At 35.1% G+C, this 25,555-nt stretch overlaps 1 protein-coding gene across 2 annotated transcripts in view; it reads right to left on the bottom strand.

Annotated features, from left to right (window-relative positions):
- The window catches only part of DGKI (diacylglycerol kinase iota), a 565,471-nt gene that overhangs the window by 320,934 nt on the left and 218,982 nt on the right, over positions 1 to 25,555 (bottom strand). For both annotated transcript variants that reach the window (XM_051961507.1, XM_051961508.1), the window contains exons 5-6: positions 24,527 to 24,583; positions 5,984 to 6,049 (exon numbers count right to left, since the gene is read on the bottom strand). In XM_051961507.1, coding sequence (XP_051817467.1) covers positions 5,984 to 6,049; positions 24,527 to 24,583 — 123 coding nt within the window. The remainder of the gene's footprint in view (positions 1 to 5,983; positions 6,050 to 24,526; positions 24,584 to 25,555) is intronic.

Below are 25,555 nucleotides of genomic sequence, written 5' to 3'. Positions count from 1 at the left end.
GGATAGCACTAGTAATGGTTTTTATAGATTCAAATGAAAAAAAAAAAATTACCAGCCAGTGACTAACGAGGAGCCTTTTTAAAAACTTCCTTGAGAATAGTTATATAAATACCAGAGTAAGCAAATAGGAACAGCACACATTAGATAGGAAAAGTCCTAGACTTAATCAGAGGATGAAGGTTTGAATACATCTCTGCCAATTTAATAACTTGAGCAAATCTCTCAAACTTTCTGCATCTGTCATCATCTTCCTCATTCTCTTCTCCATCACCATCATCATCATCATCATCATCATCATCAATAATTCATGCTGCAGAGAGTCCTAATTTAAGCTTACAAAGCACTTTATATATGTTATCTGATTTGATTCTCATGCCCAGCCTGAAAAACATTATTATTATTCTCATTTTAGAGAGAAGGAAAAAAAAAGGCTTAATGAGGTTAATAAGAGTGAGAATTCAACTCAGGTCTCTCTGGCTTCAAATCCAGTATTCTTTTCATCTGAAAAATAGACAGGTTGGACTAGGCCCCATTTTATTATAAAACCAGTGGAGGGCATTAAGTGCCATGTTTATTCTGAAAATGGAATGAATTTTTAAGTCAAGTATTTTCAGGTCTGAGCTACTTAGGATTCTAGGCTAATGGAGTCACAAGCAAGGCTGGTTTTGATGTCACTGTCTAACATGTTAACATAAACAGAATCATATCACAGCCTCTATAGCTGTGGTTCTCACATACCACCTGCTGTAGAGGAATTGGCTAGGACCTCGGTGCTGTAAAGAGATCCAGATTCTTAATTACTCAATTTTAAGAGTCTGTCTAAAAAAATCTGCCACTGTAGGCGCTGGCAGATGCTGTGGCTGTTTGAACACTGAATATTCAATTGTTAAGAAAGATTTCATTATGTACTATCAAATCAAAATTTTTTTTAAAAAAAAACTATGAACATAGAGGGAAAGTTTAGAATTAGATGACTTAGGCACTACACATACCACTTTCCTTCTAGAAGAGAGGCAGGAAGGATTGATAAAGGATGAAAGGCTCCCTCAGACCACTATAGCATTGAAAATATTTTTTTCAAAAATCTCCATATTGAAGATACTTGACTTTGTGTTGATTGTCTCTCTTCTTCCAGCAACCTGAAATATGTGACTAATAATTTTATATAATAGTTTTGTGTAAAAAGGGAATAAATTCTAATGACATCACTTAATTTCTGAAGGAAAATACTTGGCAATCATTTGATTTTTAACTTGGTTAATGTTAATATAGCTAGAGTTTTCTAAAAATTTATAAGAGGCACAGAAAGTTATCAAGACATGGGCTGAATTATACAGCTACTTTGATTTTATTCAGTTCATAAAGGATATCCACAAAATCCTTCATATCCATATCCTACTCTCCACTTACACTGCATATGCTATAATTCAGGCCCTCCTTACCTTTCACGAGTACAATAGACTACTAATTGATCTCCATGATTTATGGATCACCCAACCTTTAATCCATGCTCCATATATTTTAAGCTTAAAGGAACTATAATGACCCCTATCCTTCATGTTGTTTCTTCCTCTGAACTTCTGGGAGTTTAGTTTTAGTGAAAAGTTAAAAGTTCAATCACAATTGCTCTGAACCCCCAGATAGGAAAATTCCCAAATAGAAGTTGAGCTCCCAGTCTTAATCTATATTTAAATCTACTCTTCTTTTTAACTAAAGCAGAATTTAGATTATGGGAGGGGGGGTGGGGCACGAGTAATGAAACTGCAGATTTTATTACTATGGGAAATTGGGGGCAAAACAAACATTTCCTTGGGACTTCCCTTAGCTATTGAGTAAGTGGGTACTTTGGTGGTTATCAGCCTGAGTAATCTGTTCTGAGATGCCTGTAGTACTAGGGGCTTTGCTTAATATATTCCTTTTCTGATACAACTTAATCTTCTCTTCTCTTTCTTCTTTTGCTAGTTGCCCACGGGCTTCCAAATCTTTCTGTTTCAGTTCTGTATGTCCCCACTTTTTCTCTATAGCCAAACTCAGAATTTTTATCTGATTCTGACATCACTCTTTCTTTTTTATAAAAGTTCCTTAAGACATGACGAAGGTATTCAAGAAATGGCTTTGATTAATTCAAGGAGGTGTACAAGCCTATTTTACCCTGAGTTATGATTGATCAATTCAATCAAGAAATGTTCTTACCTAACAAAGGTAACTTATTTTAAGTGAGATAGAATAATCAATAGAGCTCCACATTTATATTGATATTCTAAAGCACAATTCTGATCATGTCTTCATCAAGAAACTTCAGTCTCTCTCACTCATTTCTAGGATCACAACCAAGTTCCTCATTTTGAAATTTAAAGTCATTCACAATAAAACACCAGCTTACTTTATTATACATTATTATATTATATTATATATATATATATATAATTACATATTTCCTTTCTCTATTCCTTTACACAATCTATATCTAGAATGTTAATCCTCCTAGAGTATTCTTCAAAGGTATAAGTCAAGTCCTACCAACTAAACAATGTCTTTCTTACCATCCTCATTTTAATGTTTTTATTCCACTGTGAAACTTTGCATTTAGTTTTTGTTTAAGTTTTACGGGCTAATCTGTGCATACTTACTCTTCCACTTCTATCTCCTATAAATTGTAAGATCTTTGAGGCAGGGGCTAATTTGTTTTTTTTTTTTTTCTTTATGTGGTTAACACCTAATACATTTCTTTGCAATTAGATTTAACCAACTTGTGAGAAGCTGAGGAGTGAATAGTAGATATGTTAGGGTGACTAGGCAAGGGTTATAGGGAGAATTGGGAGAAAGTCTCATTCAGCACTGCAGATCTGTCTGAGTAAATTGTTAGGTGATGGCCACTGGTTAAAGTCATGGCACTTACTTTATGTAGAAGAAGTGTAGGAAAAGAAAAAACTGACTGGAAGGTGATTATCAGATATAAAATAGAAAGAGTAACATAATAACTCACAGTTCCTAGGGTCAGTGAGTAATACCAATTCAGTTATTAATACCTTTCTTTTAGGTGACAGCCAGTGGTCATCACTTCTGTTGGGAGAGTCTCAAATGTAGTCTTGATGGGGGAAAGCCTGAAAGTATCCTTTCTGACTTAGGGGGGAGAGGAGGGAAGCCATGGGATGAACTCTGAGAAACTCTCACCTTTTGGGGCAGTTAAATGGTTCCATTAAGATTAGCCCAGGACCACTCCCTACTTAGCTCGAAGTTAAGTGGTCTCATTTAGCTGGAAATCTGGACCTGATATTTCTATTGAATAACTGTACCCTCTATTGAACTGAAAATTAGTCCAGGATCACTCCTAGTAGCTGGAATTTAAGTGGTCTCATTCAACTGGAAATCTAGGCCTGGGGGCAGTGACAACATTGAAGGAATTTCATTCAATCAATCTCTTATAAAAAAGGCAATTTTAAACTCATCATTTGCAGAGGTCTAAAGTAGGAATTATGCCATGTCAAAGGACCTCTCCCCTTGGCACAGCTGCCTACCAGAACCCCTGCCCACTGTGAAGACATTCTCTTCTCAGCAATAACCCCTTTTTATTTCTCTGCCAGGATTTCTCTGCTAGGACCTTTATTCTCTGCCAGGACTTTGCCACTGAGGAAGTCAGTCTTTCTAGCAAAGCTGGCTTCTGCAATGCCAACAACAACAACAAAATAATAATAATAAAAATAAAAACAAAAAAATCCATTCTTTCCTCCTATGAGCTCTCAGTGTTTCTCAAAAGTTCATTCAAGATCAAGAACAAAACCACAGATACCAAGAGAATCTAGATAACCTGACTAACTTACAATCTGGCCTACCATATTTTCATGGTAACAACTTAAGGCAGGAAATCCCAAGTTATATTCATTGCAACTTCAAGAACTATAACTAGTACTACTAAATAAAAACTCTTTAAAAACCCTTAATGAAAATAACCACCAGTTGTTAAAACTAAAAAAACAATTACTGGCCAATTGGAAACTCAACCTACAGATAAAATGATTAGGGTATAATCTTATTCATAACCTAATAAGACATTGAAGTCACTTCCTACTCCTTTTTGCTTCTACCTCTCTCATTTTTCTTTACTTTTTTAACTTGTGTCTCACTCTATGCCATTCTCTCCACTCTTTATTGTTTTTGATTTTATTCTTTTTCCATAGCTCTCACTGTCTCATCTTTGCTTTCTCTCATTTTGTTCTTCCCTCTCTTCATTTTATTGCACTGAACCTATAAAAAGAAAAGTTATAACTATTTATAAATGGAAAAAGAAAGTAAACAAATTACTTTGCCCAGATTATAATATGAGGTTGGACAGATAAATGAGTTATTTAGTACATTAATATATCTGTTTCAAACAATCTCTGTAGATTAATAATAGTTTTATCTAGGCTGAGTAGAAGGAAAAGATATATTCATGCTTTTGGAAAATTGTATGGTGCTTTCAATGATCCTAAACTATATCAACAAAAAATCAGTAACTTAACAATAATACCCACCGGTGATACTCTTTGGCTATGGTTCCTTGATCACCATGATCTTAAAAAAATTAAAATGATGAAGAACCAAAAGGATAATGAAATTTCATGGCAGACCTAAGCAGCCTGAAGTATTTTACTCAGAATAGCTTTTGTTCAAGGTGTCCTCTAATACATTACAGTGACAGATAGAACCAGAAGAAGAGGTAGATCTTTCTTAAGGTGATAATGAAAGACAAAAGATGTATAGTCTATGTATTCCTCTTTCTTTGCAAGGAATGGATTTTCTTGGGTTGATTTGATAGAATGTAAATGGGTACAAGACTCCTACTTGATGAAAAGTAGGAAGGACCTGTAATCTCTTGAAGACTGAAATCACACCAATGAGTTGCTAGCAATGACCCCAAAATGTGAGCAACTGATGGGCTTAACTATTGCAGCATCCTCAAAAGATTTTTATTTTTTAAAAAAATATGAATCTCCAATAACAAAAACATTTAAAAAAAGTCTGTTCTGCGTCTCTTCTCCTGCCCAACCAATCCACTAATAAAGGAAAATGCCAAGAAACAATTTTGTTTAGGGGTACTACATACCTTTCTTTCTATGCTTTTGCAAGTGGTTCTGGACTCTTCCTCCACCACCACCCCCTAGCACCACCATAGGTTCAATAAAAACAAGAAGTGTGCATAGCACACATTGGAAACTCATAAGGAGAAAGGTATCATACAGAGCTGTTGTAAGCAAAACACTATATTATTGCCACTGGATAAGATCCTAGTAAAACACTGCATTCAGAACTTCTGGCTGGATTTCCCTTCAATTCAATTCATTTAAGACCTTCATCGACAAGCATTGTTGCTCAGCAACCTATTAGTTGTTAAGCAAATAAATGTTACAGGCTAGCAGTTCTCATTAGTAGGATTTAACCACCAAAAGTCATTTTTCCTACAGAACACCAGGCTTAAAGAAAGAAGGCAATTTATCACTTCTTAAATGTAATAATATCCTCTAATGAGGTTAGGATTCCCTGACTATGTTAGGGAACAAACTGAACCTCAATAAAGCAGTTTGAGAAATGTGTTCTCTCTGAAAAAAAAAAAAAATGGAATGGAAATTATAATATAATGTGCTTACTATGTGTTATAATACTGTGCTAAGGGCTAGAAATAAAAGCAACCAGAGGATACCTTCAGGAAACTTACATTCTGACAGGGGAATACAATATATAGAAAGAAAATGCTGGTAAGAGATGAGTGTATAATGACGATAGAAAGAAAGTAATGAAGTGAGTCTAGTTCCAGGCTACATGTGGGTAAATGTTTACAATCTTAAGCCTCTTGTCTCAGGAAAGGGACTTGGAGTTTCATGACACAGTTAAAATGGACACACTACTTATTTAATACAGGAGACAATATGCATGTATTCCAGAGTACTTGATTACGCCAGAAGGAATCCTGGTGCAAAGAGCACGGGGTAGCTGAACCCCTTACCTTCCCACACTGCTTACATTTTCCCTCCTGTCGTCTTCTGTGTACCCAGTGATGACGGACAAAATTCTGCAAGAGAAGAAAATAAAATGAGTCCCTTTTGGGAAAAAAATATCAATTAGTTTTCACTATACTTCTAGAAAATCATTTTCCCCAAAGTAGTTTCCAAACTTATATAAATGAAAGAAAGAATCCCCCACTACACCTTCACACACACACACATTTGCATCAGATAATAGTTCAGAACCTGACCTAATTCCTAAAACTGCAGAATTTTCACTTTTCAGAGATTATCAGTATTAGGATTAACCCATGAATTTCAGGGTAAGTCTTTCAAATCAAGAGTTGTCAGTAAATTCAGGCTGTCATGGGTTCTGTTTTTGTTTTTAGTTTGTTTGTTGTCCTGAGAGTAGATTTCCTTAACTAGGAAGTGCTTAGGACTCATGACCTTATTGTAATATTGCCCCAAAAGGAAACTAACTTGCTCTACTTTTCTTCCCTGTGTCAGATTAGCCTAGGTAGTCTAGTGGTCCTTGACTACCTGGGGATCCCTATATTGGTGCTCACCCCTGATCAGTTAAGCCCTACAGTAGCTCAGAATTCCCAAGCCCATGTGTTCTGCCACCCTCCATATCTCTCAGTAGCAGAAACTACAAGCATGCGCCACCACACTGAACCAAGGCTTAGGGCTTTTGCTAGACCAGATTGTTGTGCCACAGTTCCCTTTTAATGTCCTGACCCAGTTTCCCTAATTGTTCTACTCAGTTATAACCATTCCCTCTTAAAGTTTGATAGGAAAGGTCTTATATCTTAGACCTTACGCTATAATCATCTCCTCTTAATGTTTGATAGGATAAAGGTCTTACATTTTAGACATCATTAGAATATCAGGAGCCTCTCCAGTACCTCCCTCCATTATGTCATCTTAGGTGCCTCCCCCCATTAGGTCATCCCCATCCCAGATACCTCCCCCATTATATCATCATTCTTGTTACCAATAAAAGAATCCTGTATCCGACATTTGCTGCTAGATTCTTGGAGACGATAGTCTCATTCAGCCCTGGGACCAAAACATCATGAATCCATTTGGTCTCAGTAAATTTCTCCCTTTCAAATAAATTATTATAACTCTCTAATCTCTATCTTGCCTCAGTTTCGCCAGCATTACAAGATGACCACTGAGAGAACACTGGTAAGAGAAGTAAAGATCAAGGAAAAAAAAAAGAAAAGATAAAGGAGACAGAAGAAAGATGACAGAATTGTCCATATTTGTTGTTTAATCAGTTCAGTTGTATCCAATTCTTCATTTGGGGCCCCATTTGGGGTTTTCTTGGCAAAGATAGTGGAAAGATCATAAGCAGGGACAAATTAGGGAATTGGTAATCCATAAAAATTCAATCCAATAACATATCAAGTACCTGTTACATGTCAGGAATAATGCTAAATAATGGGAATACAATTAATTTTTTTTAAAAGTCCCTGCTCTCAAGTAGCCTATAATATAATAGGGCAAGACAACACAGAAGAGGAGGCAAGAAAGCAGGGGTGGGGGAAAAAATAAAAGAGATTAGAAAATGACTTTCTGATCACTGTTTTTCATATATAGCATTCCATTTCCAAGCTCTGTGCTTTTGTACTGGCTATATATCTCATGCTTTCATTCCTTTCTTGTCTCCTACTCTCAGATTCTCTAGTTTCCTTCAAGATTCACATCACAGGCCACCTTCTATATGAGGTCTTTCCTGAACCACACTCTCCCTTCAACATCAAGTATCCTTTCTGCCACCAGTCACCTAATTTAGCTTATATTTTGTGCATATTTGTATGTCTCCCTCAATAGAATGTATGCTGCTTGAGGGCAGGAATGCCATTCTTATCTTTGTCTCTCCAAGGTATAGCACAGTCCCTGGAAGATAGTGGATGCTCAAGAACTGCCTGTGAAAAGACTATCAGACACAAGTAACAAGACTTTTTCATGTTATTAAAAGGAGGAGAGAGAAAAGAATGAGTAGAGAAAATAAAAAGAAAACATTCTATGGGTCAGTGAAGTTTCTTTGATGTAATAGAAGAGGTGAGACCCACTTTATTCCTTCAAAAATACTAATCTAGATGATATTTAAGGTCCCTTTTAATCCTAGGATTTAATGATCCAGAATAAAGAGGCTTCTTGACTTATCTCAGAAAAAAATTTATTTATGGAACATAAATACCAACCTTTTGGATAAAGTATGAAAAGGAAACCAATTCTTGGGACTATCAATCTTCATGTAAAAATGTAATAGTCAAGTGAAACTGACCGGAAAAAAACTAGATTGTTTTTTCTAATAAAAATAATATGAGGGGGAGGGGAGAAAAAAATCTCAAGAATTGAGTCAAGTATTACTATTATTTTTGTTGTGCTATTTTCTGAGTAAACACACCCCAAACTAATATTTCTGGTAAACTCTGACTTAAAGCACCTTTTCCTCCTTCCTAGTGTAAGTAAGTTAAAACTTTATAGGATCATAGATTTAAAGGAGGATTAGTCCTGAGAGATCATCTAGCTGAAACCCCACCGTGACCCATCCCATTTTACAAATGAGGAACCTCAAATCTGGCAAAGTTAAATTACTGGCTCAAGGTCATTTTAGATTAGATCAGATTAGATTAGAAGAGCAAGCATTCTAGCCCAAACTCTCCAACTCCAAATCCAGCATATTTTCTTGGCTATCATTCCCCCTAAAAATCAAATAAGACTTTTATAGCATTATGTGAGATGAGTTTGGTGATGAGAATACTTCTAATAATAACAGACACTTCAGTAGACAATTTCTCATTTCCTTCAGTCTTTAACAGACCATTCACTGATCAAAAGCTCATGGACTTTATTAAGTCTTTTAATAATAAAAGTTTGTAAATGGAAATATTCCCAAAAATCATTCTGATTTTCCTCTTGATAAAACTTGACTAAGGAAAGTTCCATTCCTGGCCTGCAATCCAAAATTAGGATGTGGGCAAAAAATTTAAGATGATATTCAGAGAGATAAAGATCATAGAATTTAACTCTGAAAGAAATTTTTAAAATTATCTAGTTCAATGCACCTCATTTCTTACAGATGAAGAAATTAATGCTTAGAGTTAAAATGATTTCCCTTGGATTTGAAATATATAGCTAGAATTTACAAAGTACTTTATGATTCATACTTCACAAGGATTATCTCAATTTGTCCTCACAAAAACCTGAGAGATGGGTGCTATTGATCCCATTTTACATATAAGGAAACTGAGGCAGAGGTTAACTGACTAGCCCAGGACCATACAGCTACAAAATTTGTGAGTCTGGGCCTTCCTGAAGTCACTGCACTAAATCTCCCTAGTTGCCTCTTTTCACTATTTAGTGAATTTTACTAGGTTTTTTTTTTTGCTAGTTAATGGATATATGTGATCATTATTGTTCCAATGTTTCAGTCAAACTCTTTGTGATCCCTTTGGGGTTTTCTTGGTAGAAACAATGGAGTGATTTCCTTTCCTTTTCCACCTCATTTTACAGATGAGAAAAGTGAAATAAACAGGGTTAAGTGACCTGCTCAGTGTCACACAGCTAGTAAGTGTCTGAGGCTACATTTGAACTCAGGAAGTTAAAATTTTCTTGATTCCAAGCTCCCCAAAGAAATTACAATGAAAAAAACAATACTAATACTGAGGGGAACTTGAGCAATTAATCAGTGCATTCATCTGCCTTTCTAGAATAGAGAACCCCTGTTTTATTGCTAAAATTTTCAGGGGGAAAGTAGATATAATTGAGACATGTAAATATGGTCTGATGCCCATGTTCCATAGGGTGACAAGATTATTACATGATAGTATGCCATAAGAACATGAAGTACAGAAATCTAAGTATGCAAATTATCACTACAAATAAATATGTTAGCTCCCTAAAAATCCAAATAATTTAGTTAAAAAATAACAAGGATGCGAGCCAATGAAAATAGAACACTGAAGTGCCTAAATCCATCATCTGGATGAAAGTATCCTTGTACCCTAGAATTCCTAGGAAAGGAAGCTCAGAGAAAACTGGACTGGGAGATTCCAGAGAGCTAGAAAGGGATCCCAGAGCTCACTGAATCCAAACCTTTCATTTTACACAGCAGGAAGCAGCAGTTCAGTGAAGTCATTGCCCCAAAACATCCAAGGGTTTTAACTCAGGTGTTACACATGCTCCACATTCAGCCCTTCTTTTTTTCCTACCAGTGACCTTACTGTCTCTTATTAAGGGACAAATAAGAGGGGAGAAAAAATTCTAAGAAGCAGAGTCAGTGTGATATAGTGGACAGTCAGGGACTTTGAAATTTAGAGACCTACTTTCAAGCTCTGTCTCTCTGTTACTGGATGTCACAGTGTTATGAACCTCTCTATGACAATTACAAATTGCCTTGAGAAGTTGTGCCACAGTTCCCTTTTATTGTCCTGACTCAGTTTCCCTAAATTGTCCTGCCTCAGTTTCCTGAATTGTTCTGCCTCTGTCCCTAATTGTTCTGCTCAATCCTGCAACTTCCCTTCCTAATCATCATGATCCAGATCAGGAGGAAAAACCTTCTATCATAGAAATCATGACATCATGACCCTAGTCCTTCCCTACTTATCAGAATGTTCTGGTGCCTCCCCCCATTCTGTCACTGTTGTTCTTTATCCCAACTTATCAGAATGTCCGGTGCCTTTCCTCACCCTGTCAGAACCAGATTGATAGCCCATTCAGCTCTCAGTCCTCTGACTTCACTCCTGCCTCAGTCTACCCTTGTAGCTGAGCCACCTGCATATATAGGTCATTGAGAACTCACACTGGTTGCTGGATGCTTTGGACATCAGCCCTGGGGCAGCATGTCCCCAGCACAATCTCTCCCTTTCAAATAAAATATTAAAAGTTCTCTAATCTCTATCTTGCCTCAGTTTCTCCAGCATTACAAAGTTACTGACTGGGCAGCAAGGTTACTGAATCACTGGGCAGAGCACTAGACCAGGAGCTAGAAAAACTCAAGTTTGAATGTGGCCTGAGACACTTAATTATATGAGGCTGAACAAGTCACTTGACCTCTATTTGCCTCCATTTCATATCTGTAAAATGGGGCTAATGATAGCACTTACCTTCCAGGTTTGTGATAAGATACAAATGAGATAATAATAGTAAAAAGTTTAGTAAAAAAAGGATATCTACTTTTATTATTATTAAATCATTTGGAATCATAGGTCTGGCCCAGAAGAAGAATGTATCCAAAAGGATTGTTCAGTTCTGATGCTGAACACCATTTCTGAACAAAAGAAGAGTGAGCAGTTTTCCTACACAGGTCAAACATCTCAAAAAAGCTTCCCTGAATCAAGTTTTAAAGATAAATTTATTTGGAAGTGAAGATAAGGAAGTATTATGACACCAGTCACCAATGATGAAGCCCTGAAATGATAACATTTTCCCATTGGGGGCAAGGTGAAGCTCATTGAAGGTGTAATACTCAAGAATATACATATATTCATATATAGAGACAGAGAGAAAGAGAAAGATGGATAGATAGATAAGTAGGTAGATAAGTTGATAGATAAAAATACACATATACATATATAGATACACATTCAAAGAGAATAGATAAGTAGGTACTTAGGTAAACAGATAAATACACATACACATATGTATAGTGAGAGAGATGGATATATAGATAAGTAGATAAGTAAAGAGATATAAATATACACACACATATATATAGATAGATATAGAGAGATGGACAGATAGATAAGTAGGTAGGTAGATATACACACATATATGTATATAGAGAGATGGATAGGTAGACAGATATAAATATACACACATATACATATAGAGAGATGGATAGATAGGTAGACAGGAAAACAGATGTAAATACACACACACACACACACACACACAAAGAAACAGAGAATATATATACACTATATTCTATAACTAATCTGCTGCTGAAAGAGTATAACGATTGTTAGCTCCCTCTAAATGTATATGTCCAAGACCCAGCTATCCCAACCCTATTAATAGCTCTGCTCAGGTCAAACTCAGGGAGCTCTTGTTGCTAGCTGAACTTATTTGAAATCTAATTTTTTTTTGGATTTCAGAACAGTTTGACCATTCTAGAGGGCAACAGCCTTTCTTGTCAATATGAAACAGTTACTATTATAACATCTGTATCTTCTTGGGTTTCATTTTTCAAGCATGATTATTTTTTCATCACTCTCTTCTGAATCTTGTCTATGTCTCAAGTTTTATGGACAAATTACACTTCAGGTCCTTCTCCAACAAAAAAGAAATTTAATCAACAATTCATATTCAATAGGCTTCATTTAAGATATTGTTCTGACTTAATAATTGACATTAGGGAATATTTTGAAAATATGAAAAATATAGAAATTTTTATTATAAAAACAACCCTCAAAATTATCTCTGTTTAAAGATTTTTATAGCAGCATTATATGAAATTGAAAAAAGAAAAATAAATGTTCAAATATAGAAGAATGGTTAAATAAATGGAATACATTAAGGAAATGAAATACTACAATGCAATAAAGATCAACAAGAAAGAAGAGTACAAAAGAAAGCTGGAAAATTTTTTTGAAAGAATACAATGTGGAGGAATAAGATTGCAACAATATATACATTAAATAGGACTATATAAGAAGAAAAATAAATGGCTTGAAAAATTCAAAAAGAGATGTAGAAGTCACTGGAAAAGTGTGATACTCTATTGAAGTAATTTACACATAAATTATTACTAAGTTGGTTGTGTGTGTGTGTGTGTGTGTGTGTGCGTGCAAGTATGTGCATGTATGGGTGTATATATGTATGTGTTTAGTTTAACTTTTCTTTAGTCTGGCCTAAAAATTTTGTTAATGTGGGACACTCCTACTATGGAAATTCCAGCCACCAATCTAGATCAACAATTTGTTTCGTTAAGAGCTGTTTTAGGCACTAAAATGTTCAGAGATTTAATTTTTGGTCTCATGATCAATAAATAACAGAAACAAGATGTGAATCCAGGACTTCCTGCTTTCAAACCCGGCCTTTAGTCCTCTATAACAAGATGTCTTTCCTTATTGGTTGTGTTGATGATCAACATTAATGTTTTAAGAAAACTTTTTTTCCCCTTTAATGGTAGCATTTTGTTCTCTGTAAAGCAACAACCTATTAGACTGCTAGTAAATCTGTTGTAGATTGAGAGTACATCTGGGAAAGACTATTACTGTAGCGGATACATAATTACTAAATATATCACATTTCAAATGTCTACTGAATGGGAACATAGAAATCACTTCCAGATTCTATCAGTGGCCAAACACTGCAAGTCTACTGTTCCCTCATTCAAATAAATTATTTAACATCATTCTTCATCTTTAAATAACTCAAATGAATACTGCTCTCACAAACTCCACAGTAACATTCAAATGCCAGTTGTCCTCTCATATCTTGAAATGTGCTGAAAGATTCCCACAACCCACTCTACATTTTGGAATAACATCCCTTCTGTTCCTTTTTTTTTTTTTTCTATTTTTTAGAATTTATCTGTCCCTTCTATGAAGTTAAAACTCAATCTTTCCATCCTTTTTTAATCAGCTTTTCTTGACTTCTTGTTAGAACCTTCTCTCCTATGCATATGGTCAGACTCATTTCTATGCATTTTTCTGAACCTGAGGCCTTTTCATCCAATCTGGGGTTTCTCTTCCTCTTCCTACTTTTGACACATAAACTGCATTACTTAACAGTAAAAAGGCAAGAAACAAGCAGATCTTCTCATCATTTCTTGATTGCTGCAAAATCTAATCTAGATAAATTTTACATCATAAATCATTACAGTACATACTAGAAATGTTTTAATGCTAAAAGGAACTCAGAAGGAAAGTAAATAAGAACATTACACCAAAGCATTGCCTGGAGTACATAACCCTTTTTTCTCTCTAAGGTGATACTTATTTTTTCCATAATTAAGGTTGTATTTTTTGATGAACAGAAACTTATTTTGTCTTCCACTAACCTTATACCACACTGGGGAAAAGGAAAATAAATAAAACCAAATTGCCTGCAATAAACGAGTACAGTCAAACAAAACAAATTCCCTTATTGGCTATGCTTAAAACATTATATACATACACACACACACACACACACACACACACACACACACACACACACACACCCATACACACACACATACCTACACTGTACCTTTAATCTTCTCTGTCAAAAGGGAATTAGCATATTTATTATAAATCCTTTGAAATTATGGATTATCATTGTACCGATCATAGTTTTTATAGTTTTTTTTTTAAAAATGCTCATCTTTACAATGTCATTTTATTATATAAATTGTTCTCCTACTCATCTTATTCTTCATTAGTTTATACCAGTCTTCAAAATTATTCATTTTTTTAATGATGTTCTAATATAAATTGTTATTCTGCACCAGTTCATGTAAGTCTTTCCATATCTCTTTGAAATCACCTATTTGCTCATTTCCTGAGCTACATTTCCTACAGGATTCCATCACATTCACATATCACAATTTGCTCAGTCATTTCCCAATTGATGGGCATGCACTCAGCTTCTAAGTTTGATGGTGGTTGTTCTCTTTTTGCCGCTACAAAAAGATCTGCTAAAAATATTTTTGTATGTCTAGGACCTTTCCCTCTTTAATCTATTTTTATTACAGACCTAAGCAATGATTTAGCTAGAGGAAAAAGCATAATCTGTCTTGTAACATTTTGTGTATAATTATTTTCTAGAATGTTTATGTACTGTCATAGGGTCATCAACAGTGCCTGTTTTCCTGAAGCCCTCCAACATTTGCCATTTTCCTTGTTTTTTAAAATCTCTACCAAACTTATATTTCATTGTTTTAATTTCCAATTCTGAGTGGTTTTTCTTGTTGTTTTTGCTGTTAGATGGAGTGTTTGTTTTTTTTTTTCCTCTCAAATGCATTTAGTGAAACTAAGACTAAAAGAGAAATAATAATAGGTTGGGTAAAATCTTTGTAATTTTCTCTGACAAAGTTGTCATTTCCAAGATATGTATGGAATAGATTTAAATTTATAAGAGCCACTCCCCAATTGAGAAGTCTAAAGATATGAATAGAGAGTTTTCAAAGAGAAGAAACAAAGGCTATCTGTAGCTAAAAATCTTAACAGTATAGGACTAGAAATGCCTGGTTCATGCATTTTAAGTTTGTAAATCTTGAGATCATCCAGTTCAACAATCTCATTTTACAGATAAAAAAAGTCCCAGAAACACAAAACTAGTACAGAATCGTAGGCAATAAATAGCAGAGCCAAGATTTCAATCTAGTACCTCTGACTTCAAATTCAAGAATCTTTCCACTTCATCATTTCTATACTTGAGATGGCCAAAGAAGAATTATTTGTTCTTTTACTCGATGTTCTCAAAAAGAATAGTCAGAAAAATCAACCTAAGATGGCACTGAAGGAAAGGATTAGCTCTTCTGTTTTCAAGGACCAGGGAAAAAATATTTTTGTAGCTTAATCTTATGCTGAAACCAAAAAGCAATCTTATAGCTTAAAATGGGAGAATAGGTAGAGGTGGAGAAGCAAAAAAACAAAATACATTCTTGTTTGTCTTCTAAGTTCTCAGATAAGTTCTCTAGATGGTAGCAACTAAGGTAAAGCTTAAAATTAATAATTCCTTAGAATTCATTCCTGTTGCTGAAAAAGGAATGATATTTCAACAAAGGATCTGATCTCGATGGCCAACCTCCGCTAAAAATTGTTTCAAAACATTATTAGTATTACACAACACACTTTAACGTCCAACAAGTAAGCGCCATAGAGACAACTCAGATGACTATACCTGTATGCAAATTCCTTAAACTTAACATGGATTAATTCATTTATTTGACAAGTAATTATGCAATGCCAACTATATGAAGAAGGGAAGCATGGCACAGAGTCTATAGTTGATTTCAGAAACAGGAAGACCTGGGATTACATCCCATCTTGGATATATCAAGGCTACCTTAACCTAGACAATTCATTTTACTTCTCATTGCTTTAGGCAACCTCTCTAGGTTGAGAAAGAGATGCTAACCTACATTGTCAGGGGGAATTTCTTTATGGGGGTTAACCTATGCCAGTATCAATCTTTACTATATGAAGGTTGAACTTTAGTTTCTATCACTACTATCTCAAAGGTGCTTAAAAATGCATGACAAGTGCTGTTTGTATTTTCCCAACACCAAGCTAACAATTTTTAGTAAGGAAGTAAATAGAAGCAAACAAGTAATTATGATTCAAAAAATAATCTGAGGTTCATTTAACTTCCCCTCAATTTCTTCAATGGTAAAATTTGGAGAGGTTCCTTCCAACTTTCTATGGTAAAGACATAAAATGCTATCATGTTTAGAGAAGGAAGCCCTTAAATACAAATATTTTGTTGGGAACAATGGCATCTCTTACTGCCCTGAAAACAACTGGCAATGAGCCAACTGTTGCAGCAAAGGTTGTGATAAAACTAAGAATAAATTGAGTCATTTTGAAAAGCTGACCACAGTCATTGGAAAGAATGCTTAATTTGGAGGCATAAAACTCAGAATCAAGTCTGGGCTCGGTAATCTATTAGTTATCTTGGGAAAACCATTTGATATCCTTGAGCTTCAGTTTCCCAATCTACAAAAAGGTTATAATAGTGATTGTACTATCCATCTCACAAGGTTATTGTAAGGAGCAAATAAAGTCATAAATATAATCCCAAAGCACATTTTAAGTATAAATTGTCATCATCAAGTTCTACTCCTGGAACAATCCTAGAAAATCAACATGGAATCATGACCAAAGTTTCTTGGTGATTTCCCAGAGCAAATTAGGTGCCATTTGTGAGTTATGCCAAATAGTCTGGTATGTGCTACACTTCTTTTCAAACTTTTAAATATCTGAATAAATTCCAAGATATCAAACATAGAGCTTGTGGCCAATGTTTTCATAAGAACAATTCCCAGATGTGCTGCATTTTATGTAGCCTAGATAATGGGAAGGCTGTCTTCTAAAATAAAAACAATATTTCTTTTCTTGGAGGATGATTCATGTTAATGGCTTTTAAATGGATCGAATTCCTTAAGGTATTTCCCCTCTAGATGGCCCATATAAATACAGTTCATGCATGAAACAACCTAGTATCCCAATACAACAAATGATCTAATTAGAGTGGCCTAAAGAAGCAGATCCACAAGGTTATTTAACATCAAAATTTGGCACAATGTCATCTTGGATCTAGAATGGTAGATGACTCAGGGCATCCTCATTTCTATATACTCCACATTATTTCCATTTTGTTTTATATTATTATTTTGCTGAGGCAATTGGGGTTAAGTGACTTGCCCAGGGTCACACAGCTAGACATTTAAGTGTCTAAAGCCAGATTTGAACTCAAGTCTTCCTGACTTCAGGGCTGGTGCTCTATCCAGTGTGCCACCTAGCTGCCCCTGTTTTATATTATTTTAATATTATTCTTCCATATTTGTGTCAAGGACATAATCATAAGCAAGAAGCAGTTCAATTCAATAAACATTTTTTATTATATACCTACTACATACAAGGCACTGTATATTTGAGGACACATTTAAGAGACTAAATAATATTTTAAAAGACCTACAAAAGCTTATAAAATAAATAAATTATAAAAACTAAGACATCAATGTAGAGGGTCTTAATGATTTTTACCAATAAGACAATCAGGTCAAATATCAATGAAATGAAGCAATTTGTGCTTGCCACAAGTTATTAATATACTCAAAAGGCAATAAAGGCATTACAGAAAATAGATATGTTTTTAAATTCAATGTTACTTTCTAACAAATGATAGAGGTTCAAGAATAGTTGCCTTTTGAGTAAGAAAATGTAGCAGAATATTGCATAATCTCAATAAATCCTTATACTATTTTTAGAGCAGGCTCATCTGAATTGCAAGTAGGTTAACCTGAGGATAAAGCAAGGTGGATATTATCAGCATTCTTCCAAAAAGGTGATACAAAGTTTTAATTTCACATAGGTTTTATTTCCACTTAGATACTTGACATATCAGAACAACATGGACTTCCTCAAATCTTACTCTATTGATACCATGTTTAAGCTATCATGGAAGTATGGCAGTGTGCTTGAAATACAGTGACATGCTTGAAATCCTAGGAAGCTGCCTCTCTACTAGGAAAATACTAAGAACAAAGGAAGCGTTTAACCCAGAATATCTCCCAATGTATGATGAGAGCCTAGATGTCTGTATTAACAAGTAGTTGTTGATGAGTGTGGGCAAGGTCAGCTATTGCAAAGAAAGGCGGCAAAAATTTGATTGACTCCAGACACTGAAACTCAGTGACACTTAGAGCCTTATTATTGTAGTCTCAAACTACCATTAGAATGTAGTACCATAGCATCACAATGATTCTAGTGGGGGGAAACACTATCAGAAGGAACTTAGAAAGTGTTTATAGGAATTAAGACAGTCTGTGCAATACATTCAAGACCTCACAGGCAAACAAAACTATTTTCATTCCTACCATCATTGAAGTGAAACAATTAAAAAAAGAAAGGCACATTTAGGAAACAAAAAACTAGTATAGATTATCTGGACTTTTCTTTCCCTTCCATTTTTAGTCCAGTTAATACATTGATGGATCAGGGGAATGATAAAAGGTATGGAATACTCCTAAATATTATATAATTTTTATTCTAAACTATATAAGATGAACATCAATAAAAAAATCAATACTCACAAGACACAGTATTCCCAAAGGGACAATAATAAAATCCATGGTCTCAATTATATGTGTCTATGTGTATCAGTCAGTTGATGTACATTTATTAAGTACCTATTATGTGCCAGGCATTACACTAAGTTCTGGGAGTAAACAGAAAGACACAAGATACTCCTTGCTCTATTGGGGAAGACATGTGAAAAACTACATGCAAAGAAACTATATACAGGATAAATAGGAAATGATCAACAGAAGGAAATTTCTAGCATGAAGGGGGATTTCCACAGAAAATGATATTTCAGCTAGACTTGAAGGAAGCCAGGGAAGACAGGAAGCAGAAATGAGGAGTGAGCACATTACACACATGGGAAAACTGACAATGAAAATGTCTGGAGTCAAGAGGTGAAGTGTCTCATCTAAGAAACAACAAAGAAACCAATGTCACTAGATCAAATAATATGTGGAGGGATATAAAGTATAAGAAAACTAGAAATGTGGAGAGGGGACAAGCTATTAAAAGATAATGAAAGCTAATAAAAGATATGAAAAGATAAACATAGGATTTTATATTTTATGGTGGAGGTGATAGGAAGTCACTAGCAGGGTGACATGGTCTGATGTGTACTTTAGGAAAATTACCTTAAAGAATACAATCCATTTAAACACCATCAAAATGAATTTGGTAGTGACAAACAGAGCTTGTGGCCAATGTTTTTATAAGAACAATTCTCAGATGTGCTATATTTTATGTAGCCAAAATAATGTGAAGGCTGTCTTCTAAAATAACAACAACATTTCTTTTCTTGGAAGATGATTTATGTTGAGAAGATGGTGTTTGGAAAAAAAAATCTGACTATCTAATAAAAAAATACTGGACTCAGCCAATGATGGAGTGCATCCAATAAGGGGCAATTGCAAATATATTTGCTTGCAGACTAGGAAATCTAATGAAGGGAGATTACCACTGAATATGTGTGTTTGAAAAAGAGGACACTAGCATTTGGGAAAAGATTATGACCATTGCTAGTCTGTATGGAATCAAACTGACCAGCAAGCAAAGAAGCAGCAATGAGGTAGAGATGTAGAAGCCTGGAAATAGGCAGCTCAGACATTTAAACTAGCCATGGAAAACAATTAAGGTTCCTGTCATCATGCATAGTAATTAGTACAACCCCCTGAGGTTTCACTGGTCCAGGACTGATGGACATTGTAGGTCCCAGATGGTGAGCCTTCAGCACTCATCCTCCAGACAAATGCTTACATCCTTTATGGTTCCTTGATAGTAGTGCGAAGCCAATGCAGATGCAGAATAGTTCATTAAAGTGGGGACATACAGATTCAAACCATTTCCCCCATTCCCATTCCTATGAACTATGGTTGTGGGAAATTTTACTTTGGAACATCATTGGTAAGAGTTGCTTGAGTTTAGTTTTATCCTTTAGGTACCTTATGTTTGAAAAGGAAATTCAGAGGGCACTGATGAGCCTTAATTTGCATAGTTAGAAACAGTTTTGTTTTTGGAATTTTTTTGCCTGTGTGAAAGATTTTTTTTCTTTGCAAACTACAAAAATTGTAAATGTAATCATAAATATAATTTCCCTTTTTTATAGACTGGTAAAAACAAAAGGTATACACATTAACTTTAATTTGGTAGTGACAAAATTGCCTCATTTATTCCTGTGATCTCTCCTGAATTTCTTTTCTCTGGTTTATGTTACTACTGTTGTTGCCTGGGAGATTAATTGACAGTGATACCAAAATATCGTTCTTTTTATTTACAATGTTGTATTTATTATATATGGGCACAATAACCTTCCTTCTCTTCCCAATACTTCAGTTACTTATATTCATGTTCAAAAGCCCTAATTCTCAAAAAAATGACTTTCAAACAGGATGGTTTACTAAGTTGAGTGATGGAGAATATTATGGCATATTTAGTTCAGATTTTACTTCAATTAAAATCAAAGATTTGAAGAGAAAGAGAAGTCTCCTCTTTTTCTTCTTCTCTTCTGTCTGTCCATCTATCTCTAGCTTTGTCTTTGTCTTTTTGTGTGTCTAAGTTTCTATCTGTCTGTCTCTCTCCCTGCTCCCTCTTCTTCTTCTCACTTTTTTTTAATGAAAGAGGAAGATGGAGGGACTTACACTGCCAAATCTTATACAACTTTGCCTAATTTTATTTTATGAAGATTATTAATTATTATTATTAAGATTATAGTTATAATCTTAAGAAATCAGTTCAGAAAACATGTCTCTATTTCTATTGTACAGGTCTTGGATTTTAATCCAGACCCAAATATCAGAGTAAATTTTAAGAGAAATCAAATCTTGATAGTAATGGTCACTTCAGCCCTATTTTTTCATAAACTATTATCTTTTGAGGAACAAATACAACATGTCAATTCTTTGTTTTAAAATAGTAAATTCTGCTTTTCACAAGACAAAATCTAAGCTTTGAAGACTTTGCTTTACTTTTAAATTCCAATATGAAAAGTTTGGCTAGATTTGAACTTTTCCTTTCACTCATATGCTCTAGTTTTTGCTATAAAGTAATAGAGTCCAGAAATGCTAATGGTTAGGTTAACCCCATCCAGTTCTTTCCAACTGTGATAAAATCACTGTAAATCTATGTTTTAAAACCTCATTACATTTCCTTTTAAAATATTCTTTTTAAATCATAATGTTCTGGAGAAGCTCTTTCAGAAAGCAGTTGGATCAGAAACAAGTTTGTATTTGATACTGCATTGGAGTTAAGGGAACTAGCACAATAGCTTCTATTTTGCAAGCCTATTATAGCATTTAATTCAAGGTAAGCAACCTACTAGGAAGTAGTTATAGAGAAGAGGTGGTTTTCTTTCTTAAGAAGAAAGTGAAAAATTACTCCTTTTAGGCTGAGAAAAGGCCTAGAATTTTAGAGCTATCAAGATTCAGACATGAAGTAATGGGAGCTGGGAGAGGTACATAAGCTCATAGATGTAGTGCTGAAAAGGACCTCAGAGACCAACTCATTTTACACATGAGGAAACTGAGATTTGTGGGGGTTTAATAATTTGTAAGAGGTCACACAGGGATATGTGTAAAAAGCACTCCTGCACTCTGTTCCTCCAGAGCCAAAACTGTTCCAATTGTAAACATGCTGCCTTCTTTTCAGCAGGTCTATGGAGAGATATACCTGGAGAGATTTTTGAAATTTTTCTCTCTGCTTCTGCCCAAGTGGAGGAATCTTTAATGAGTAGCCTGTCTTTCTTAATACCTTCTCAATCTAAATTTGTGGCCCTCCCTAATCTAGATAAGAGACTGGGGAATTGAGAATCAAGTCATTGACTTCATGTATGAAAAGTTCTGGGAACTTTGAAACCAAATGAAATCACCTCAATAATCAGAGAATCAGCCAAAGAATTTCAATTTCAAATTGAATAGGTGACAGGAAGAGCTAAGGATTTCTTTTTATATATATAATGGGAAAATTAAAGAAAAGATTAATTAAAAAAAAATAAACATTAGTGAGAGGAGAACAAATTGTTAAGAGGGTTTGTGTTTGTTTTGTTTTGCTTCATTTAATCCTGATTCATAAGATAATTTCCCTAAAATATCTTGCTCTTGCTTCTCCATAACACGGAGAACACATAACATGTGTTCCCAAAATCCAAAGCAACAGAATGCCTGCACTGGCAGAGTTTACCATTCTGGAAAGACAAAAGACAGACTACATTTACTTTCCATAGACTAGTCTCAATATGATGGACAAACTCATAACCAAATTAGTTTCACCAGTTGATGAATGGCAAAACAAAAATCAAAGACAAACATAAAATATCTCTCTATTCCAGTTAGCTTTCTTATACTGCTGTAGTGATGGAATGGGGGGGGGGGGGCAAGTTGCAGAAAAGCAGCAGAAGAAAAGCAGAAGAAGCATAAATCAAGCACCTTTTGACAGTTTGTAAACATTAACTTAGCTACTCTAAATGTTAAATCCTTGTCCAGTAACCATTGGACAATGTGGAGAAAAATATCACTAATGAGACAAGTAATGTATGGTATGTGTACTCCATTGGTATCTCCAGTAGAGATTAAGAAGAAAACCTTCTGGGTGGAAAATGTATATGAGGGGCCAGACAAGCTTCCCATGGGATGAGAAAATGTGGAGGGATTGTGATCCTATAAGTAAAGACAGGATCCACATCAATAAGACCACAGAAAATTGCAGGATCCTTTAAAAATTAGCCCTACCCTGGTGTAATGCTGGCTTTGCCCTCTACATATTTCCATCTCAGATAAAGCATAGGGCAAGCTTAAGCTGGAAGGAACCACAGAGGTTGTTGAGTCCAAAGTCTCATTTTATAAATGAGAAAAAAAGAAATTAGAGAGGTTAAGTGACCTGCCTGAAGTCTCATAGCTAGGAAATGTCTGAGGTAGGATTTGAACTCATTTCTTCCTGACGCCAAATTCAGCATTCTATCCACTGTGCTGCATAAACTGCATCTAAGCAGCTGAAGCCTGAGAAATTATGTTATTTGTTCAAAATAATAGAGCTAGTAAATCTCTGAAAGAGAATTTGAATTTGTCTGACTCTAAGCCTTCGATACATATTGTTATCTAGCCATCTCTAGGAAATAGAGGTCCAGAGAGGTTAAATTATGAGATTTGTTCAACATCAAGGAGGTATTAAGTGATAGGGATAATATTTGAACTCAGGTTCCCTGACTCCAAAAATACAAGAATAAAGCCAAAATGCCAGTGGCATCCTAAAGACTGTATAATCTCTATGCAGGCAAAGTATATCTAAGAGGAGGTAACTACTGGAGCAGTTAGAAAGAGTCAGGAGGATCCATGTTGAATTCCACCTCAGACATACTGTAGCTGTCAATTAACCCCAATTGTCTTATTCAAATAAGGGGGGTAGGAAAGGAAACAGCTATGAGGACCTGAACTTTCAAACTTAAATCTACTGAGGGAGCGGAGATGAAATTATATTGATGATGGTGAAGATATTAGCTAGCAATTATATAATTCCTTAGAGTCAACAAAGTGTTTTATAGATACTATCCCATTTTTATTTCATTTTATCCTTACAACAACCTTGTTATGGAAATGGTATTCTTATCCCTATTACACAGATGAGGAAACTGAGGCAAGTAGAAGTTAAGTGGCTTGTCTAAAACCACAAAGCCAGTGAGGGTCTCAGGCAGTATTTGAATTCAGACCTTCCTGGCTCCAGTCCAGCAAAGTATGGACTTAGTGTTTGCATTTCAAACTTTAGGCACATTTGGTTTAGGGTTTTATTGTGTTTAAACCACCATTTTTTTTTCATTCATTCCATAATTAGTGAGAAATTCTTAGTTTCTTTATCCTTGAACTTAAAGTTTTTGGTGAGGAAGCAAGAGGGAAAGAAGGAATGATCCTAATGTCATCCATCCATTACTTTGAGATGAAAGAGGGAAAGGAGAGAGTAACAAGAAAAGGAGAAGAGAGAGTTGGGGGGAGCATCTTGCACCTTCTCCAAAATAAAAAAAAAAAATTAGAATTAAAATCACCTGATGTCCTGAAATATTGCTTTATTTCTTCTCTCTCTACTCTACTTGGATGTTCAGTAAGAACTGACATGCTTATACTGGCCTACAGGGAGAACATCTATATGCGGAGGTACCATATTCCAGGAGGCATGCCAGGTATTCTAAAGAGGTGATGAACTTCAGTGAGTGAATGAAAAAGATTTTTTTTCCATCTAGTCGGGAGGAGTATCAGACATGTGTTTACCTCTAAACCAAGTGAATCATCAGGGGAAGCAAAAACTTGGGTTACTCACTTCTCTTGGAGATCTTGAGCCTCCTTCTCGAAAAGTTGGTTTGCATCTGAAATTAATCTGATAACCAAAGACACATAGGAAAAAAAAAATTAGGGATAAGTATAGACAAGCATAAACATAGAATTTGAATGGAATCAACAGTGGTCACATTGAAAATGCACAGTAAATGAAACCATTAGGATTGATCAAAATATTTTAGAGAGTTGTTAGAGATTACTTAGGCAAGGGGGTCTTAACCTGTGGTCTTCAAGTCTGTAGATAGATTTTTTTTGGGGGGGTCTAGGAATTTGGATGAGAAAACAATTACATTTTAATTTCACTAACCTCCACCTGAAATTTAGCATTCTACTCAATTATAAATGTAGGCTGCAAAATATGATACTGAGAAGTGAGGCCATAAGCTTTACCAGACTGTCTGTGACCCCAAAAGAGTTAAGAACCCTTGATTCTAATCCAACTCTTTCGTATTCTAGAGTGTGAGAGCTGAAGTGATTTGCGCTAGGTATTGAGATATTAACTGCTTTTGTCATTATGAAATGCCCATCTCTGAGGATCAGCACACTAACTGGATATCTCAAATGAGTCATTTTCCTGAAAGGTGACACTATTCTATATTACTCTCCATGGAAATAGTCATAATAATAGTAATACTACTTTAAAAAAACATCCAGAAATCCAAAATCTGAGTAGCTCCTTATCACAAGCTTGTGAAGTTAGCAGGAGACATTATCATTCTCATATTACAGAGAAGGAAACTGAGGCTCAATGAGTCATTTGTCCAAGATCACACAAAGAAAAGAAATATCTAATTGGAAGTTGTTAAAGGGGAGAGAAGAGACCTTCAGGGACTGAAATGACTCGAACCTATTCTCTAGTTTTAACAAAACAAAAGTTGGAACTCAGAAGTTAAAAATTTAAGAAACAATGATTTACAGTGCAAAAAAATTCACAGAATTGGATTTAGTGCTGAGAGAAATGCTATAGATCACCCAGAGCAGCTCCTTTATGTTACGGATGAGCCACAGTCTA

This window comes from Antechinus flavipes, chromosome 5 (genome assembly GCF_016432865.1).
Source record: "Antechinus flavipes isolate AdamAnt ecotype Samford, QLD, Australia chromosome 5, AdamAnt_v2, whole genome shotgun sequence".
In the NCBI taxonomy this organism is placed as follows: Eukaryota; Metazoa; Chordata; class Mammalia; order Dasyuromorphia; family Dasyuridae; genus Antechinus; species Antechinus flavipes.
This window is presented reverse-complemented; position numbering and strand designations above follow the sequence as displayed.